The sequence below is a fragment of the Daucus carota genome, chromosome 1, assembly GCF_001625215.2.
Source record: "Daucus carota subsp. sativus chromosome 1, DH1 v3.0, whole genome shotgun sequence".
Classification (NCBI taxonomy): Eukaryota; Viridiplantae; Streptophyta; class Magnoliopsida; order Apiales; family Apiaceae; genus Daucus; species Daucus carota.
The window spans coordinates 20,310,938-20,329,699 of NC_030381.2; the positions used below are offsets into that span (position 1 = coordinate 20,310,938).

Below are 18,762 nucleotides of genomic sequence, written 5' to 3' on the forward strand. Positions count from 1 at the left end.
CATACTAAAAAATCAAATTATACACCTTATTATAATATAATAATACAGATTCGTGAATCGTATCAAATAATTTTATTTGGCATTTGCTGCCATTTCGAATTGCTCTGGCTCCATGTAACTCTAATATATGCGCAAGATTTGGATCTACAAAAAGAGCAAGCAAACGTGGTACTCCAGCAATCCCAGCATCCCATTGTCATTGACCTTCCACAGTAATGCATTCACAAGAAATGTACTGCAAATCTGCACTTTGTTGCTTTATAATATAGGTGGATTCACAAGAAATCACCAGTCTATGTGACCGACTTACTATTATATTCAGCCTTTACATCACTTTTGATCTTTACATTTTAGTAGTTTGGTCTCTTCTACTTGTGAATGTGATGTCGATCATACTGATTCTAGACACGTTATTCGTGGTTTACTCTAATAGAATCTGATATTCGTGGTTCGCTCAATAATAAAATCTGATATTGTCATTATAGGTACTTATGAATGAATTAGATGAAGCAAATGTGTTTCTATAATACCAAAAAATAAAAATATTATACTTGTTGAAATAGTATAACATAAGACCCATTTGAGGCATTTATGTGACACCTTAAAATTGTAAATGGATTGGTTCTCAACAATACTCATTCGTGTTTTGATCTCATTAATCATGATCATCTCGATTTCGACTCGATCACTTGTCTACTATACATGTAGATCTGGGATTTATAACATAGTGAACCTTATTATTTAAAAAAATAAAAAATTGTAATAGACAAAACCGAAATATAGAATACATAAACTCCAAAAATCTGTACAAGTCATATGTATGATCTACCTGTACAAACACAATTATGATAGTTAATTAGGAAAAATAATAATATTTGTCATGTACACTTGTAATACTAATGTGGGAAGCAGGATACACTAACAATTGTAGTGTCTGAATAATAAGTAGATTAAATAAATGAGAGTACTCACAAATAACAAGTTTTGATGATTGATATGATGATTAGCAGAACACAACTGTCAAATTATGTTTCTGTCAGCAACGACTCACTTATATAACACATTCATATGCATCAGAAGCTGAAGCACAAATAGTTGACTCATAATCATGTTGACTCCACAGAGAAGTTTACTCAAGGTCATTGTTCTTGGTGATAGTGGGTATGTTTTGATCTATGTGTTTAAGTTTTCTTGATATTTTGTTTATGAGTTGTTGAGTTTTGGTGTGTTGTTTGTGCATTGCAGGGTGGGGAAGACATCTTTGATGAATAAGTATCCTTTCGGCTCCCTCAGGAAGTAGTTACAGTAGGCAAATATTTTTAAATGCTAAGAGCGTGTTTGGAAGTGTGCATTCATTTAAAATGATGGATTTCAAATGACAGGATTTGAGTTGTCATTTCAAATTCTTAGGTTTATACTGATATTTGAATGTTTGGATTTCAAATGAAATCCAAATTCTCAAACAAGTTATTTGATCAATTTCAGAATTTTAAATGAAATCCAGGTTCTCAAACGGGCTATTAATGCATAAAAAATTATGATAATCATCTACTAGGGATGAAAGATTGTGTCCAAGTAAAAGTTTCTTAACCTACATTTCTAGATATGTGTACAACAAGTTCAGTCAACAATATAAAGCAACAATTGGAGCTGATTTTGTGACAAAAGAGTTGCAAATTGATGATAAGCTAGTTACTCTGCAGGTGAGTTTGTGTTTGGTTCATCTATTTTAGACATGATAGTCAAGTTTGTATGATAAGTAATGAAATGTTTGAAACATGAATCGCTTAGATTTGGGACACGGCAGGGCAAGAGAGGTTTCACAGCCTTGGCGTCTCGTTTTATCGAGGGGCGGATTGCTGCATTCTTGTTTATGATGTTAACATACACAAGACATTCGAAACACTCCAGACCTGGCATCAAGATTTTCTTAGACAGGTAATCAGGTTGTTGCTCTTCATGCTTATTTAGCTCTTGTTTCATCTGATATCCGTTTGGTTGTTGGCTTACTTTTGGTTTCTGCAATTCAGGCTGATCCGATTAATCCCGAGTTATTTCCATTTGTGCTGCTGGGGAACAAAGTAGACGTCGATGGTGGGAACAGTCGAGCAGTAAGAATTCATTCATTTACTATAAATCTTTCTAGCTTTGGAATAGATAAGATCAAGGGACAAAGTGAGTGATTATTATGGCAAATGAACAAGCTCAAGTGCGATATTTGTGCAGGTCTCGGAGAAGGTAGCCAGGGACTGGTGTGCTTCCAGAGGAAATATACCGTACTTTGAGACATCGGCGAAAGAGGGCTACAATGTGGATGATGCATTCCTGTGTGTTGCGCAGACTGCACTTGCTGCAGAACACCATGATCAAGACATGTAAGCATTGTTAGTACACCAAATATGAACACAATAGATAACATAAATGAAACAACCTAATAATGTAATGTTTAAGTCTTAGCAACTAGACTTTCTTTGCCTGGCTAGCTATTACCAGAAGCTAATTGTCTGTTTTCGCATCATCAGTTATTTTCAAAGAATCCCTACGACGGTATCGGAAATAGAAGAACGACGGGGAGGTTGCGCATGCTAGAGCTTGTGAATGCTTATGGTAGAATTCAAACGAGGTGGAGGCATTGACTATTGAGTATTGAGCATTACTAACTTCCATCCTAGCATTCTCGAACAACCTTGTATATTTAATTTTTTAATTTTGTGCTTTCTAAGTTTCGAACAGTTGTGAAGAGGAGGTTTATTTGTTCTGGTGGATTTACTTCGGAAAACAAGAGCATTAATTACTATAGAATATATTTACTTTGTTCGAGCTTACACTTTACATTTCATTCACTGAAACTCAAAATCCCAATCTTTGGAAATCAAGGACGAAGGATATCTGCTACACGTATCACTAGTTTAGTTAACAATCACATTTGCAGAATTGCCATACAACCAAATTTGCGGAATTGCCATACAACAAAGACCCGATGATCTTATGGTTCTCTCATTCCAGCAAAACTAACTATATATTAGTGATCTTTGATGACATAGTTATGTAATGGGGGATGTTCCTTTGAATTACAAAAATATTGAAATTACGGAAGTATGTATGATATATAGCATAAAACATCTTACAAAACTGAGACATCTATTCCTACAGTAGACAGCACAACTCACAATCCAGCCTATTGAGATTTCCTCTTCTTGTTCGATCTTGAACCATGTTGCTTATCCTTACTCTGGCTATCTTTACTTTTTACTCGTTTTTCTCCTGCACTTCTACTTGATTTCACACTGACAAGACCACTTGAAGGTATCTTCCCGTTACCATTCTTCAGCGCGCTGCCAAAATCAACTTCGATGGCATACTTTTGGAGGTGTTCTGGGTTTAATGTGTCATCCTCATCCAGCTTCGCTTTCATCTTATCCTAAAATATTGAACCTGTACTTAGTACAGCTTATTCAACAAACAACAGAACATAAGAAATTTCTCTGAGGAAAGCGACCGTACCATGACTTGCTTGGCACCATCGTTAAGGTCTTCATCCAAAGATATTGCATGAGGTTTCATTGTAATCTGACAACAAAACAAGCACAGCGGTAGTTTTAGTATTAACTAAAAATGCCAAATGCATATACTAAATACTCATATTGCCCCAGTAAAGTGCCACCTACTAAAATTGCCAAGACATAAGCAGAAACTAATCTCCATTTCTTGAAAAGTATAACAAAATTCCGAAATGTACCATGTCAGTCTTAAAGTTTAACAGACATTCTTGGTCACAGGGGTACAGACACTGTCACCTTAAAATGCTTATTTACCTGTTTCAGTAGTTGCTAACTTATTATTCAATAATTAGTCAGGAGGTGGTTCACGTAATCATATCCAGACAATGGTACCTTCCAACTTTACCTTTACACAATAAAGTTTTCATGCTGTCCATCTTCAGTGTCTTAAGACAGTAAAGGGTACTACATCGCCCTTCCGAGTAATGTCATGGGAGCCACTAGAGCATACCGAAAATTTATGCCAAATGGCTCTTGTGTAGTAGTATCATAAAACTGAAACTTCATAGCTAGTCCAACAGATGAGCTTAACAACTATACACAAAAATGCGATTTGACTTGAGGAGAGGCAAACTAAGGATTTTGACAGAAGGCTGCGTCAAAAACACAATACTTTGATAGTGTCTGAGTAGACCTAACAATTACTCATTCAATTGCAGCATATTAACACTAGTAGAATATCATGGTCGTTTTAATACATCCATTTACAATGTAATATAATACATTGCAATACTGCCCCTGCATTATCCCACGATGTAAATCATCATCTCATTTAGGACAGGCAAGCAATATGACGCTTTTCAAGACACTCGCACTCTAAATGATATTAAGCAACTTCTGTTAATCTAGTAACTGTCTTAGCAAGTTACATTTGCAAACACTGTTATTTGAAGGTGACCACAAAAGAAATGAGAAACAGTAGTCAACGCTTATACACTATATTCTACCTATATACTTACTTCTTTGGGTCGAGGTAGAACTGAATCAATCTCCTTGGTGGCTATACCAGTTAGATACTTGTGGAACTTCTTCATGGTTTTTATGTACAGTGACAAAATTTGATGCCTTTCCAAGTTCATTGCCCCCTGTTATACAAAAAACGAGCAGAATCCATTAAAACAATGTTGACACTAGCTACCAATTATTGTAATGACAGAACATGCAAAAAGATACATATAACATATTTAGATCATCAAGGGTTCGAGGGTCAATCCTCAAACACTGAGCAATCCACCCAGACCAGATCAACCATAGAGCTGTTGTGGACCAAACTACCATATGATAGTATAAAATACAACATAAAACAAAGATGCAGCCAACATTCTAGATATTTAGTAAATATTAAATTTATTCCCAAGTGAACTCTGGCAGAATAACATGTAATATGAAATAGTCATAATCTTAAATACAGAGAAAGGTTTAAAACTTCAAAAACTCTTTTAAAATTTACATTCAAACATGACTACTAGCACCATCTTCTAATAATTAGGATATTTGCTAAAAACAAGATGACACTTGTAAAAGAAAAGATAAATCTTATAGTTCCAAACATTTAAGGATAACATTTCAGTATATTACAGTAACTTCAAAATGGCATGATAGATAAATGCTTAATAGGAAAGGCAGGGAATAATTAGTTACAGAGTATCTTGTCATTAAAAAAATAGTTCACAGAAAGTCAAAATGCAAAATGCAAACCTCGACATATGAGAGTTCTTGTCTCTGCAATCCCATACATAACAGTACAGAAGCCTGGGTGTATGACAGAGTAACAGGAAGTTTTTCCTCAAAGTAGAGTGTTGCAAAAATGGGTTCAAGATATGAGATCTGCAATACAATAAGATTATTATTGTAGGACACAAAAAGGGAAAGTGTACATCATATTACACAAACAATTTCGAGTAACATTGGATTCTAATTATTTTATACCCACAAAAGAAAGTTGAACATCTTCAGGAAACTCAAATGTAAACAGCATTTATTTCTATGACATGCTAGATTTTAAGCTCAGACAGGTTGAAGATGTGAAGCTTAATAACATTAAAAAGGACAATTATTTGCTTTGACTTTGAGCAGCTTATATCAAATTTGACACAACTCCCACTCTAAATTCCAAAGCCAGATGTAACTATAAGTATTAATTGAAGTAGAAACAGATTATAATCTTAGGCATGATCACCTCTCAGGCGACGGACTCTTGTTTTTCCCTTTTTCATAATAGAAGATAGTTTAGTTATCTTATGTGGTGAGCATTCAGCTTCCTCATATATCCTTCTGACCCATCTACCCACAACTTCTGCTCCAAACAGATAACTTTCTTAGCTTTATCTCTTTTCTTCCACTCTCATTCCGTATTCTATATTATCTTTTCCAGCATGTTTATTCAGTTTTTGAGTTTCGCATGTACATGTACTGTTTTCTGATTAGGACCAGAGCTATGGGTCAAAGATGGGATTTAGCTGCAGTAATACCGTGAGAAGTAGTAACATATTTCATTAGGGTCTAGATTCCACATAACAATACATGTGCCAATGGCATCAATAATAGCAAGAATCTACTAATTAAGATCATGCAATTTATTCATGTGCATAGCCAAGTCGCTATTGAGCAAGATAATATATTCACAAACAAGAAGAAATGAGAAAGGTGTGTCGTTATAAGCTTACAAGTTCAAATTTGTTCATGCTTATTCAACTAACCTCCTAGAAAAATAGATGTGAAACCTTGATTTTTTGTCCAGGAATAAAGATTGCAAGTAAAATACATAGTTTTTTGTTACAAACAAAAATCTGGAATGCATATTACTGCCTATATCTGATAAGGTCATTGTGAACAAGCAAATGGATTCACCAATGCTCGCACTCCCTCTCTCTAAGAATTTATTTAGTCTCTTCTTAACATGCACCTACTCCGAGAAACTCACCTCAGCTTAACACCCTCACCCACAGCTTCCCTTGAAGTAGAAATTGTTTAACATTCTAACCAAAAGTCAAATTCCTTGACAATCTACAGTAGTCAATTACAAAAAAAAAAAAAAAAAAAAAAAAAAAAAAAACTACTGAGGTCGCGTTCTTTGCATTGAGAAAGTGCTGAAGAGGCAAGTGCTGTTTATAACCAAGAAGCGGTCACCAACTTTAGATAGTTAGCTTTATATGTTACATAACAATTTCTTTCTTAGTACCGACCACCATAAAGAGTCAGTTTGGCCTCAGAACGCCTCATTTTTACTTTGCCCAGTTCATTTCATTACCTAAACCTTTCCCTTCCCACAGTTCTAAATCTCATTGATCTTGCAACACACTAGTCGTATTTCTACTCTTCTATATGCCCTAAAATCACAAACCCAATAAAATTTGTAAAACATCAAGTGTTTCTAGGTTTAAAGGTGATTCAACTAAAATACTACAAGGGCAGGGATAAATAACACATGTGGTACCTCTTGCACCCACCATTAACATAATTATAAGAATGAAATTAAAAAATATCATGATGCAAGCCAAACCCACCTTGCTTTTCATTCTATAATTATTGAAACTATAAAGTACGTAAAAGAAACAGAAAGAAAATTTTGATTTGTTGGAATATTCACGAGTAGAGATGAACAAAGAAGCAAAACTGAAGGAAAGATCGGGATCCAAAACAGGCTTTCTCGAATCAAAAATACTGGTATAAAGGAAAGTATTAAAAGCACCTGTAGATCTAGCTAAGCAATCAAGGAGAAACATCCAATTGACTTCAGATTTCAGCCAATGGTTCATATAAAACAAGTCTGTTCTCGACAGGTTTAAAATTTGTATAAATATTCCAACGAACCCCACCATTTCAAGCTTTTAAATATATTAAGTCTCCAATATGGCAATATCCCACGGGCAAGAACAAAGTTTTGAACATATTAAGTCTCCTAAAAATGGGAAAAAGAATTTGACCTAGCAATCGTTAGGAGATCTTACCGAAAGAAAATCAATAAGGTTGTTCACGTAGTCCGTAAGCCTAGCCATACTGTACCCCGACAAAACATGATTAAACAAATATGATGATTCCCTTGTAGCTGATGAAGATGGCTCCACATCTGTAAAGTTTATCTTTGGATCCAGTACACTGTGAAATCCAGGGTACAATTAGCATAATTGAGAAGAAAAAATATATTGCATATAGACACTTGTTATTAGACCCAGACCTCATCGCAAGCTTGTATTCCATCGTACGAAAGCTAGAAGATCCCAGTAGCCATGTAAATTTTTTCCTGAAATCTATTAATAGCATATAGAAAAGTACAATCTTAATGTGGTACTCCAGAAGTTTTAATTAATATAAGATCTTTCTTAGAGAATATGCTCACCTTGGTAGAAAGGACCGAAAAAACCCCATTCATCTATTCCACTAGTTTCAATATCATCATTATCTAGTGGTCTTAAAACCATACAAGTGTGTTCACCGGTGACAGAATTCTGTTACCAAAGAAACATGAATTTACTGAGTACTTATCACATCATAATTTAAGGAAAACAAAGAAGATGATACAGTAACGAAGCTCTTAACTGGATTATGACCAACATAAAATGGCGCAAATTTCTGTTTCTTCCAAAAGCGAAGTAAATCCAGAGTAAGCCCAAAGGAGACACCAATATAATGGAGCTTTTCAGGTCTTCGTTCATGAAGATGCGCAAGCAGAGGAGGTAGGTCTGTCCTAGGTTTAATATTTTCTTCTAGTAACGAAACCTGCTAGGACACAACAGTCAGCGTCAAAATAAAGATGCAATTCACAAGAGTCAGAAACAAGGTAAAACAATTCATATAAAATAAATCATCAAAGGCAACCATCAATCAACCAGAAATCTCTACACACATATAACCCCCCACCTCGCACATCCAAACAAAAAAGAACACATCGAAAATAAGTGCCACTCCCAATCCATTTTTCTCCAAGGAAGACAAATTCAGGCCTAACCCTAAGGAAATAAGGAATTCATATAACTATCTATTTTACATAATTAATATCAAAATAGTAAAGTCGTCGTGTTAGCTATTTTTCCACACCATTCATCTGTCTTCTGCTACGCATATATACTCCACAGGAAAAGAGCAGTAAAGTCTTTCACTCTTTGAAAATTGTAAGATTTTAGCAACAGGCAGAGAAACTTTCACCCTTCTCTTCCACCAAAAAAACACACACATCTGCCATTTCTAAGTTGCTGCTTTTGAACTGAACAAAGATATACCATTTAAATATTGGATCAACATCCAATATGGCAGAAATCCATTTTCTTCTAATTTTGGAAGTCGATACAATAAATTCAAATAGACCTTAAACACCAAAGAAGAAAACTTATGTAATAGAGTGAACCTGCTCTGCTGCATCAGTAACTCTCATATGTGAAGGCTCAGAAGCATTTTCATCATCAACTTCAGATATAGTGGTAAATTGTCCCTCAAAATACCTACAAACAGGAAAACTGTCAGACCTATTTTTGTATAGATCATGCATGCAAGTCTCCAATTAATAAACCAGCACTTGGAAGGTAGGTAGAAGCTTTATAGACTGCACAATTTTATCAGCAATCACTTATAATATTATTACCCTTTAAACTAATAGATACACAATACACATTGGTGTCATATATAATCAAATTGTTTAAAAACTCCCAACAAATTTCAAAGAACTTTTTAAGCCACTTTAAATTAGACAAGCCCCTATTTGAACCCCACGACAAGAATAAAATACAAGAAAAAATAGTTCACCTTGTCAAAAGTTCCACAGCTGTCGAACCATACCCAAGCTGTACAAAAGAAGTGGAAACGGGAGAATCAAACAGAAAGTTAGGTTTGATGAAATCTTTAGCACCTATTTATACTCCCTCTGTCCCATTTAATTGTATACGTTTCTTTTCAACTGCTCGACACGCATTTCAATGCTCTTATAAAACATAGTTTCGTAACTTATTTTTGAGATTTTCTTTTTCTGAATAAAAATATAACATTCAAACTTTAATTCAGAAAAAGAAATTTTTAAAAATAAATTACACAACTACATTTTACAGGAGCATTAAAGTCCGTGCCGCGTCCCCGTCCCCCAATGTATACTACTCAGGGGGACAGAGGGAGTAATATTTTAAACAGAAGTGCAAAACCGGTAAACATAAAGAACATTTACCTTCATTGCATTTGGATGTGTGGCTATGCGCACAATACGAGCACCTGAAAGAGTTGGGAATACGGTGTCCCTAAACTGCTCAGCAAATTTCCAAGGAATTTGGTCTCCATAGGGCTGATGACCCTCAGATAAACTCTTTTTGGCTGAACTACTAGGAATCTGTCCTTCAAGACAAACCTGCATAACATATATAGAAAATCCTTAAATGTTTTTAATCATCCTCCTGCTTACTTTAAACAGAGAAAGGGGATGTTGTATACTAGACAACTATTTCTTAAGAAGAATTAAGTGAAAGTGCGAAACAGAATTTTGATATATCAAAAGACTTCCATTCTTGAAAATCCACACTTTTCCAAACCCAGATAACACCCAATATCAAAGACATGGAAATCTCATACAAAAGGATTTAGGCTTCATTGCCAAGAGATCAACCCACACTAATATACTATAATCAAAACCATAAAAGATGAGAGTTTGTATAATGTCAATATCAAACTCCAATTTTAATAATTTAGCCACAAAAGAAGGTATACCTGGAGGACGCAGAGAATATCAGGAAGATGGTTCCTTGATTCATCAACAGGGCCTGCAATAAATATTACCAAGTAAGCTTATCTTGACGAGTAATGATGATAGGAGAGAACATAAGCAGATCAACAGAAACAGAAAATACCAAGCAACACAAACAAGTGGTGAGCAGGGGCATCAGCCATTAATTGTAAATCATTTGGAGAGTTTTTGTAGTGAGAGGCAACATATAGGGCCATCATCCGCTGAAATAATTACAACCCACAGGCAAATATGTTTAGTTATAGAAAATATGGAAACAGACAATTTCAATAAATATAAATGTTAGAAGAGTGTCATTACCTGTAAAAATAATTCGCTATCTTTGTGATAAGAAAATAGTGTATCTCGATTAACATAATAAAGATCACATTCACTGGGTGGAGGCAACCTATTTGGACCAGGAAGTGAGGTTGTCAATAAGAAGAAATAAACAGGTAACGTATTCTTCTAGTCTTAAATAACAATGTCCAAACCTGTTGATATTGGGAATATAGCTGGTTACATCCAAGCAAAGTAAAGTGTGAAGCCAGGACTCAATAGGATCACCAGATGCGTATCTAATAGATTCGGCCAATTCTATCTTCTTGAAAAGCCGGCCTACATTTATGGTTAACAAGTCATAAGTAACTTCAAGACAACCAAATCTAAAATATAATATACTTCATGCTTGAGATATACAGTTTCCATGATTAAATCATTACTAACAAACCAAGAGTCTCAGACAGGACATTCTCTAAAAACAAGCTCCAAAGAATGATTCACAAACAATATATTAATCGTGAGCTGGTCTTATTAACAATAATCAAAATTTCCATAATGTCATTGGAAAAACTCAAAAACCTTAGCATATCACATTCAAAATAAATTTCAAATTATAGTCTATTTATCTTGCAAGTTCTAAACTAATACACGGACCAATTACGTAGAATTAGGCTTATAATTTGAAGGTTAGCCACCTAGTCCTTACATACAATATACATGGGGTCAAGAGACATAAGTTTGAAGATATAAGTTAATTGTTTTGGCAAGGGCCATCATTAAAAAAGTTGTTAATATATATTCTAAAGATTCCCTCTTGGTTTTAAATAATCCATTACACTGTTTAAAGGATCTCTAAGACTCTGCCATCTCGATTTTCCCCGAATGAATCCCTCGTGCACTCAGATGTCCTCTCAGTATCAACCTAAGTTGTTGATGCAGAAAGGTTTATCAGCTAATTGGTTTCACTTAATGCTTCTACAACATTGGTTAATAAGTGATAATAAGAAAAAGAGAAACTCATTGGACATTATTAAATTCTTGAAAATTTCTAGCCAGCGTTGAAAGAGATTCGTTAATATTTTTTTCTAAAGCAGACAGGTCCTTTCAGTGACCTCACCTCAAATAAACAATACTAAAAGCCCTCGCTTAAGGTGCAGAAAAACCATGGAAACAAACAAAAAACACTGACAACCAACGAACCCCCAAAAGGCACAAAGCAGTAAAACTAAGAAGCCTATCAATCTCCTATGTTGAATTATCAAATTTATCACTTCGAAGCAATACCCATTGATTGGTACAAAGGAAGTTGGTAACTTCTAATACTAGCACGTAATCAGGCCCGGCTCAAGCAAAATTGGGGGCCCTGTGCCAAAAAAATTCAAATAATAATTTATTTATGTGTTAAAATCAATCTCTCTTTATTTTCTCAAAAAAAATAGTTGAAAAGAAATAATAATTATAGAAATAAAAGTATTAATAATCAAGTATAGTCGACATAGTAAACAACGACACTAATACTCAAATAAATATTATAAGTCATATATTTAAAAATTATTTTTGAATTCAACTACTATTTATAAAGTTCACAAATTTAAATTTCTAATCTAAATTCGTTTGTTTTCTTTAACTATTTTTCGAATTAACCTAAAATCTGAAAAAAAAGATAACATTCTGACTGCAAAAAAAAGTAAAAAATTTATTTGAGAATTAAATAATTAAAAGTATTAAACTAATAAAAATATTAAATAACTTTTACCAATAAGAGAGAGAAATAAGAGACTCAAGAATAATGTCATTGGAGGTGTTAGAGAGTTGAATATCAACAAAATGGGTTTCTTTATGTCATGAAGAGATCTTGTATGTTGGAAATTTTTAAAATTGGAGCCTGGAGGCCCTCAAAATTTTGAGGCCCTGCGCTATTGGGCTGCTTGCACACCCCAATAGCCAGCTCTGCACGTAATTCAAAACATGGAACGGGAACATAGTTGCCATGAACTAACAAATTAGAGGAACATACCAGAAAGAGAGCTTTCAGAGCTTTTAGTAGAGACACGGCTTTGCTCCTCCAATTGCTGCAGTAATTTCAACGATAGTGACCTCCCTGTACCTTCATAACTTCAAGAGAGAAATAAAATAAGTCATTTACAAATGTAAATGGGGCATTAATGGTAAAAATATCCAAGAAAAAGTGCATTTTTCTCAGGTAAGAAAAATGGCATTTGATTTCAAAACTGGGTATAGAAAGTTAATTGTTCCATACAATCGACACAGTGATGATTAATAGTGCAAATGTACCATACCCATTAACTGTTGAAGAAAGAAAGACCAGGTAAGGCCCAAGTAATGACTTCACAACTGGCAACGGAATTGCTGCAGCTTCATCAACCACCAACAGTTCAACTTGGGAAAGCTTTTCATGCTCATGCGGGTGTATATACTGCAAGGAAGCATTTGGTGAATCTTTTACAACTACAGCTTAACTAGAGATATATCTTTGGCGGGAAGCTTGTTTACACATAAGACTCATACTGGGTTATTCAAAAGATATTAGTTTCTTTGCTATACTGATTGGGATAATTTTAGTAGTAAATATAGACTCATACAGGATTAGTTAAAAATATTATAGTTTCTTTGTTATACTGAGTGGAACTATATTAGTAGTAAAAATTTCTGTCTATAATAAAGATACATATTATTAATTATATATTAAGTGGTTTCTCATAGCAGTTCGCAGGGTTCAAAAAGCAATCAGAATATAAGCTCGTAAAAATCGAAGATTATTCATAAATATATGGTTAACCTAGGAAATTTAATGTTCATGTGGTTGAATTTCGTAACTGGACATACCGACTAAACAATAACAGAGAATAAAATCACCGTACATTCACCAAGCAAAAACTATGGTTTTTTTAATCTCGTTCATTTAGCATTAAGGACACTTCAAATACAAAACTTTTTAAGCTGTAAAAATAAGGATTTCCACTCTCACTACTCACTGATGGAAGAAATGAATTCCATAGTTAGGCTTCTTACGTCATATAATAACACAATTAAAAAAGGGAATAAACAGAAGCAAATGGACGTAAAAAGATCTACACCATACTATAGACATAACATGTATGTGTGTGCTTTGTATAGCACCATGTAAGTCAAGAGGGAACCCAAGGTCTTGTATACCAACCTGAATCGTTTGTCTGTGTTGCCTGTAAACATTGATTCTCACAGTGGCTTTCTTAAAATCTGGATTGTTGCTTTGCACAATATCATAATCCAAATGCTCCTATAAACAAAGATTGTAGTTAGACCCTTGAATCTGACAGCTCAAAGAGTTACAATGATATCTCATTCCTTTAACTTTCTTAAGATAAACATAAAGTATCCAAGTCTTGCATGATAAGCACATATGCAGCTAAAACAACCAAATTTGATCATTTATAAGCATATTATCACTTCAGAAAACAAAATATTGGTAGTAATTTCATAGTGCTCAGGAGACTTAAAGAAACTGCCACGTAGATATTAATCCCCGCTTCTGGTCCGGTTAGAAAACGAGACATGATTAAATATTTAACTGGATACCAAATTGAAGGCCATGGGCAGAAGAAGGAAAAAGAAAATGTGTGGACATCCACTAGAAATCACTTGTTCACAATCACGTAAGCTATTTCTTTGTGCTTTTGTTCTCACTAAGCTGATTTTAGTCAAAAATGCGCAATTATTAAAAGGAAAAAAACACAATATTGAAGGTTGTATAAGTGCCATCAGCAACAGCCCAAGTATGCATCAAAAATAAAAAGAGAAGGAAATCACTAGTTCATTGTAAGATCCTAATTAGATAGCCCTCGGCTTTTAAAAGCCATAAAAATGTTATAGACTCAGTTGAATACAATCTATAGTCCTATGTTTAATGGTTTTCTAATTTTATCTATTCAGTGTCCTGTTCAGCATCTAAAAGTGTGTTGTATAAAAGTTAAAACTCATCCATCCTATTTCATGAATACATACACATCAACCAAAAAGTGAAACGAAGACATGTTGCAACATGAACATGAATTTATGTATTTACAAAGAGTCAACAGTGTTTCGCCTACTGTCACACTACATCTTCCCCAGTAGTTATAACTTGAATATTTTTATAAGAGGATCACGATTATATGCCTAATAACCGATAGAACACACCTTATACTCCAGCATATCAAATCCCTTGCATATGAACTCAAACAAAGTTTTCAGATTCTCAGGGCTAGGTGCGGTAACGAAGATATTGGAATACCTACAAGTCGATTTTGCTTTAGTGTATAATGTATGTATAAAAATACTTGTGAAAATATGAATGAAATAATATAAGTATCATTCAATACCCTGCAGCAATAGCTCCAGAAATTGCAAGACCAAGGGCAGCAGACTTTCCACGACCACGAGCAGCAAGCAAAGCAACTGTGCTACGAAGAGTTTTATCCAATATTGCATCAAGAAATGTGATCACTGCTTTTCCCTATTCAGTTGTTTTAGCAAGTCAGGACCTCTGTGTAATGAATTAATTGACAATGCCATACAAATCATATTAAACAATATCAACCTGGTCCAAAGTCCGACATTTTTTGATCAAAGGACCAACAGGAAAATCATCGCTTAACTGATCTTTCAAATCCTTCAGGTCCTTGTCAGCTTCTGAGAGTCCCTCCGAGTCCTGACATGTCCAACAACAAAAAGAAACAATATTAGAAATCAAAATATTGTTGCTAAATTTGCAATTTTCAACATAGTAAAAGTTTATCAATGATATGGTTGATGGTGACAGTTTCTGCTTAACAGACTGTAAAATGTGAATATTAACATATATCTCTCTTTCCTTCAGTAAAACACCACTGTATATTCTTTCTTAAAAGATAAGACGGAGCAAACTTTTCCACCTAAATGCCCTTGAGTATACCATTAAACACATTACACACTTACACAACTAAGTCTAACAAAATACAATAATCATGCAAATCACCTCTTTGACTGGAACTGGGGTAATCGACTTCATATGGGAAGAAACGGGTAAAATATTTAGCTCGTCATCCATAACTATACATGCTTTACATGAAGTGAGTGACAGTAGAAAGCGCTCATTGAAGCGTCCAGTAGCTTCAGAATGAGAGGCAGTACGATACCTCTCATGAACGTCCTGTATTGACAGCAAATATATACACATTACAGTAATTACCATACATCTCAGTAATTAGCATACATCTTATTACAAAAAATCCAGGGATGTTAATACAAGTACCCAATGCTTTTAAGACTTTAAGCCCTGAAATGAAACCACAAAATTTCTGAGTTCATCGTATTAGTATACTTTAAAACACGCCATTTTCGGGCAAAAACCCCAAATATTCTCAAATCCTCTTTACATCTTATTAATCATAGAAATTTATCTCTTGTAGTAATGCATTATTTGTTATCTATTACTTCAAATCAAACAAATCTCATTATTTCTAAACCAAGAATAATTAAAAGAGGCTCATGATATACAAAATCTTTTATAAAATATGTTTTGTATGGTTCGCTTAATTGCCCAAAACTTTAAACACTTTCCACTATTTTACTTTTCTCTTTGAAATTGTTATTTTACAGTTCTTTGAAATGTTGGGACATTATATAATGTAAAATATTAAGATCTGAAATGAGAATTAAGGACTTCCAGCAGAATATAGATGATGTGCAGGATATCAGGAATGAGACTACAATATACGAGGTATACTACATACATGAAATACAAACAGTATTACAAGTATATTACTACATATTCCCCCTACATTTGTTAACAGCAAATTAGGTATATATAACTACACTCGAAACTTGTTATGATAAAACATTTCTTGAAACAAGATTAAACATGTTCAGCCATGTGCAGTTATAAATGCTGAACACACAAACAAGAATAATGCAAATAGAGGTAATGACGGTAATAATGAACAGGCACAAATCCAACAATTCAGTATGTCCGGTTAATTAAAAACTACACTAGCACTTTAGAAATATATGTGACCAAATAAAGAAAACTGATAACAGGAAACAACCTTGTATAGAATGTAAATGGTATAATACAGAATACTTTATTAATATTTATAATAGCATATCTGACTGTTCAAGGAATTAAAGAGTACAATACTGCTGAAAATAAATATTGGCTCCTGTGGTCCTACCATAACCATAGTGCAAAGACTTGTTAGTGAGGCTAATTTACGCAGCAGCAATACAACCAGACCACCACCCTCCACTGTTTCTATAGTTCTAGCAAGAAGATTTGGAGTCATAGCCTCAAAATCCTAAAAGAGAAAAAGGCAGCAAATATAGTTATTATATCCCAAAAATGATGCACTCCACCTCAACAATAATTTAAAAAGGTCATTAACCTGTAACACCAACATGCCAAATGTATTCCCTAAAATTCTTTCGGAATCCTTGTACTGGCAGTATTGTATTCCCGCTGTTTCAACAAAAAGTGAAAAAGCATCGACCTTTTCAGGATCCAAGAGGCCCCTTTGCATTAGCTTTTTGACCTGCTTAGCACGCTTTTTCCTATGACTGTGGAAACACAATTACAGAAACCATAGAAACAGCTCTTAGAAGCTCATGTTAATTTAAACATAATCAGAAACTGTGGTGAGCGTCAAGCAACAGGTAGTTCAAACTTCTAGTAGCACAAAAAATTGGCACTCACGAGATACAACCAGAAGAGACCACAAACAGTCACAAAAGACGGAAACCTTTTACAGAAAATACAGAGTTAACAACCCCAAAACAACTAATGTGCCTCGTATAAGACATCATATAAGGGTTCCCAATCAATATACCACTTCAAAACAATATAACTACCTAAATTAAGCTATTTTCACCCGGCAAATAAAAAAAACTGCCAACATAGTTCTACAACAATTCCTAATTTGAAGACACGAACAAATCTAGCTTTGCAAAAAACAGCTTCCAACACGATAAAACAAAAAACAATCAGAAATAAATCAATATTTCATCCAAAACTAAACATTTCGAAAGCTATAAACAAGCAGATAACACAAACCTGCTAAGCTCAAGTTTATCCCTGTAGCACCAGAGAACATTCGGCCTCGACTTCGCCACCGCCTTACTCAACATATAGTGCAGGTTCACAATCTGTTGAAAATAAAATAAAACACATATATAAAAACAATAACTGCATAAATACATAAATAACACAACTGACTAAGAAAATGCATAAATTCACCAAGATTGCTACTTTATCGAGATTATCCGATATATACCTGCTCGCGAGACTTGTCACCGATGATGACGAAGAATGAACGGTGTCGAGTTTTGACGCCATTATCGATGAGAGTTCTGATGCGTTCATCTACTTTCTTCCTCATCTCTCTCTTAGCCTCTCTCTCTCTCTCTCAGGTCTGTTTTAAAAACGGAAACCTCTTTCAATTGGGTTCGCGCTACAGGGGTTTATGTTAGGGTTTTACTAGCAATTTAGGTCACAGCCGCACAGGTTTGAAGGGACGCGCGTCTAAGAATCATCTCCCTTCGGCTCCCTTACATTTGTAACCAGTTTGAACGTAAAGTTTTCAAAACTAACCAGCCTACATTCAACTTTTCAAAACTAACCAGCCTAATTCATTCAAAGTCGGGCGACCCCTGAAGGAAATCTTGGAGAGTGAAGGTCGCCCCTGGCAAGGGCGACCTGTGTTGGTGGTTGGTGCAGGCAGGGTCGCCCCTGCCAAGGGCGACCCCTGTTGGTGGTTGGTGCAGGCAGGGTCGCCCCTGCCAAGGGCGACCCCTATTGGTGGTTTCCCTCCGACAGGGTCGCCCGTAGCAGGGACGACCCGCACTTAATTTAATTTGTAAATATTTTTACCCGCACTTAATTTAATTCGTAAATATTTTTTTATATACCTAATATTTTTTTATTTACCTAATATTTAAAGTGTATAAATTATTTACCTAATATTTAAAGTTTTATTTACCTAATATTGAAATGTGATGCAGATAATTATTTTTTGAAGGGTGTGCAAATAATTTTGATTGTATGGTCACATCCAAGGCCTGCACTGCAGTAGATTTTTTAGCTTTTTATATGCATGCTTTGTATAAAGTAACTGCAAAAGAAGGCTGAAAAAAATTTAAAGATACCCTAGACAAAAATGCAGCAGAGACTTGTCATTTCGAAATTTTAAAGATGCAAGAAGAGCAGTG

General features: G+C 34.6%; 2 protein-coding genes across 2 annotated transcripts; one reads left to right on the forward strand and one right to left on the reverse strand.

Moving 5' to 3' along the window:
• The first annotated feature begins 963 nt into the window (after nucleotides 1-963).
• LOC108204278 (ras-related protein Rab7) lies at nucleotides 964-2,817 on the forward strand. Its single transcript, XM_017373623.2, has 7 exons — nucleotides 964-1,161; nucleotides 1,246-1,272; nucleotides 1,604-1,703; nucleotides 1,792-1,938; nucleotides 2,031-2,111; nucleotides 2,227-2,375; nucleotides 2,523-2,817. Exons 1-7 carry the CDS (start codon nucleotides 1,109-1,111, stop codon nucleotides 2,587-2,589), a joined length of 624 nt encoding a protein of 207 aa, XP_017229112.1. The 5' UTR covers nucleotides 964-1,108; the 3' UTR covers nucleotides 2,590-2,817.
• Nucleotides 2,818-2,940: 123 nt separating this feature from the next.
• Nucleotides 2,941-18,097, reverse strand: LOC108204277 (RNA cytidine acetyltransferase 1). Its single transcript, XM_017373622.2, has 26 exons — nucleotides 17,829-18,097; nucleotides 17,609-17,700; nucleotides 16,944-17,115; nucleotides 16,734-16,856; nucleotides 15,539-15,712; nucleotides 15,122-15,232; nucleotides 14,904-15,037; nucleotides 14,722-14,815; nucleotides 13,724-13,822; nucleotides 12,843-12,979; nucleotides 12,560-12,657; nucleotides 10,755-10,878; nucleotides 10,582-10,669; nucleotides 10,385-10,484; nucleotides 10,245-10,297; nucleotides 9,712-9,888; nucleotides 9,300-9,337; nucleotides 8,905-8,998; nucleotides 8,100-8,279; nucleotides 7,900-8,008; nucleotides 7,738-7,810; nucleotides 7,511-7,658; nucleotides 5,259-5,387; nucleotides 4,520-4,645; nucleotides 3,505-3,570; nucleotides 2,941-3,421 (listed from the first exon to the last, which is right to left on the reverse strand). Exons 1-26 carry the CDS (start codon nucleotides 17,931-17,933, stop codon nucleotides 3,179-3,181), a joined length of 3,087 nt encoding a protein of 1,028 aa, XP_017229111.1. The 5' UTR covers nucleotides 17,934-18,097; the 3' UTR covers nucleotides 2,941-3,178.
• Between the last annotated feature and the right edge of the window lie 665 nt (nucleotides 18,098-18,762).

Bases quoted from the DNA above. Each gene is read 5' to 3' on its own strand.
- LOC108204278 (XM_017373623.2), top strand. From the start codon at position 1,109: ATGTTGACTCCACAGAGAAGTTTACTCAAGGTCATTGTTCTTGGTGAT. The intron at 2,112-2,226 runs GTAAGAATTCAT...ATATTTGTGCAG, and splicing joins ATGGTGGGAACAGTCGAGCA to GTCTCGGAGAAGGTAGCCAG. The intron at 2,376-2,522 runs GTAAGCATTGTT...TCGCATCATCAG, and splicing joins GAACACCATGATCAAGACAT to TTATTTTCAAAGAATCCCTA.
- LOC108204277 (XM_017373622.2), bottom strand. From the start codon at position 17,933: ATGAGGAAGAAAGTAGATGAACGCATCAGAACTCTCATCGATAATGGC. The intron at 15,713-16,733 runs GTAGGACCACAG...CTGTCAATACAG, and splicing joins GTCTTTGCACTATGGTTATG to GACGTTCATGAGAGGTATCG. The intron at 3,571-4,519 runs GTAAGTATATAG...TTTTGTTGTCAG, and splicing joins TTCTACCTCGACCCAAAGAA to ATTACAATGAAACCTCATGC.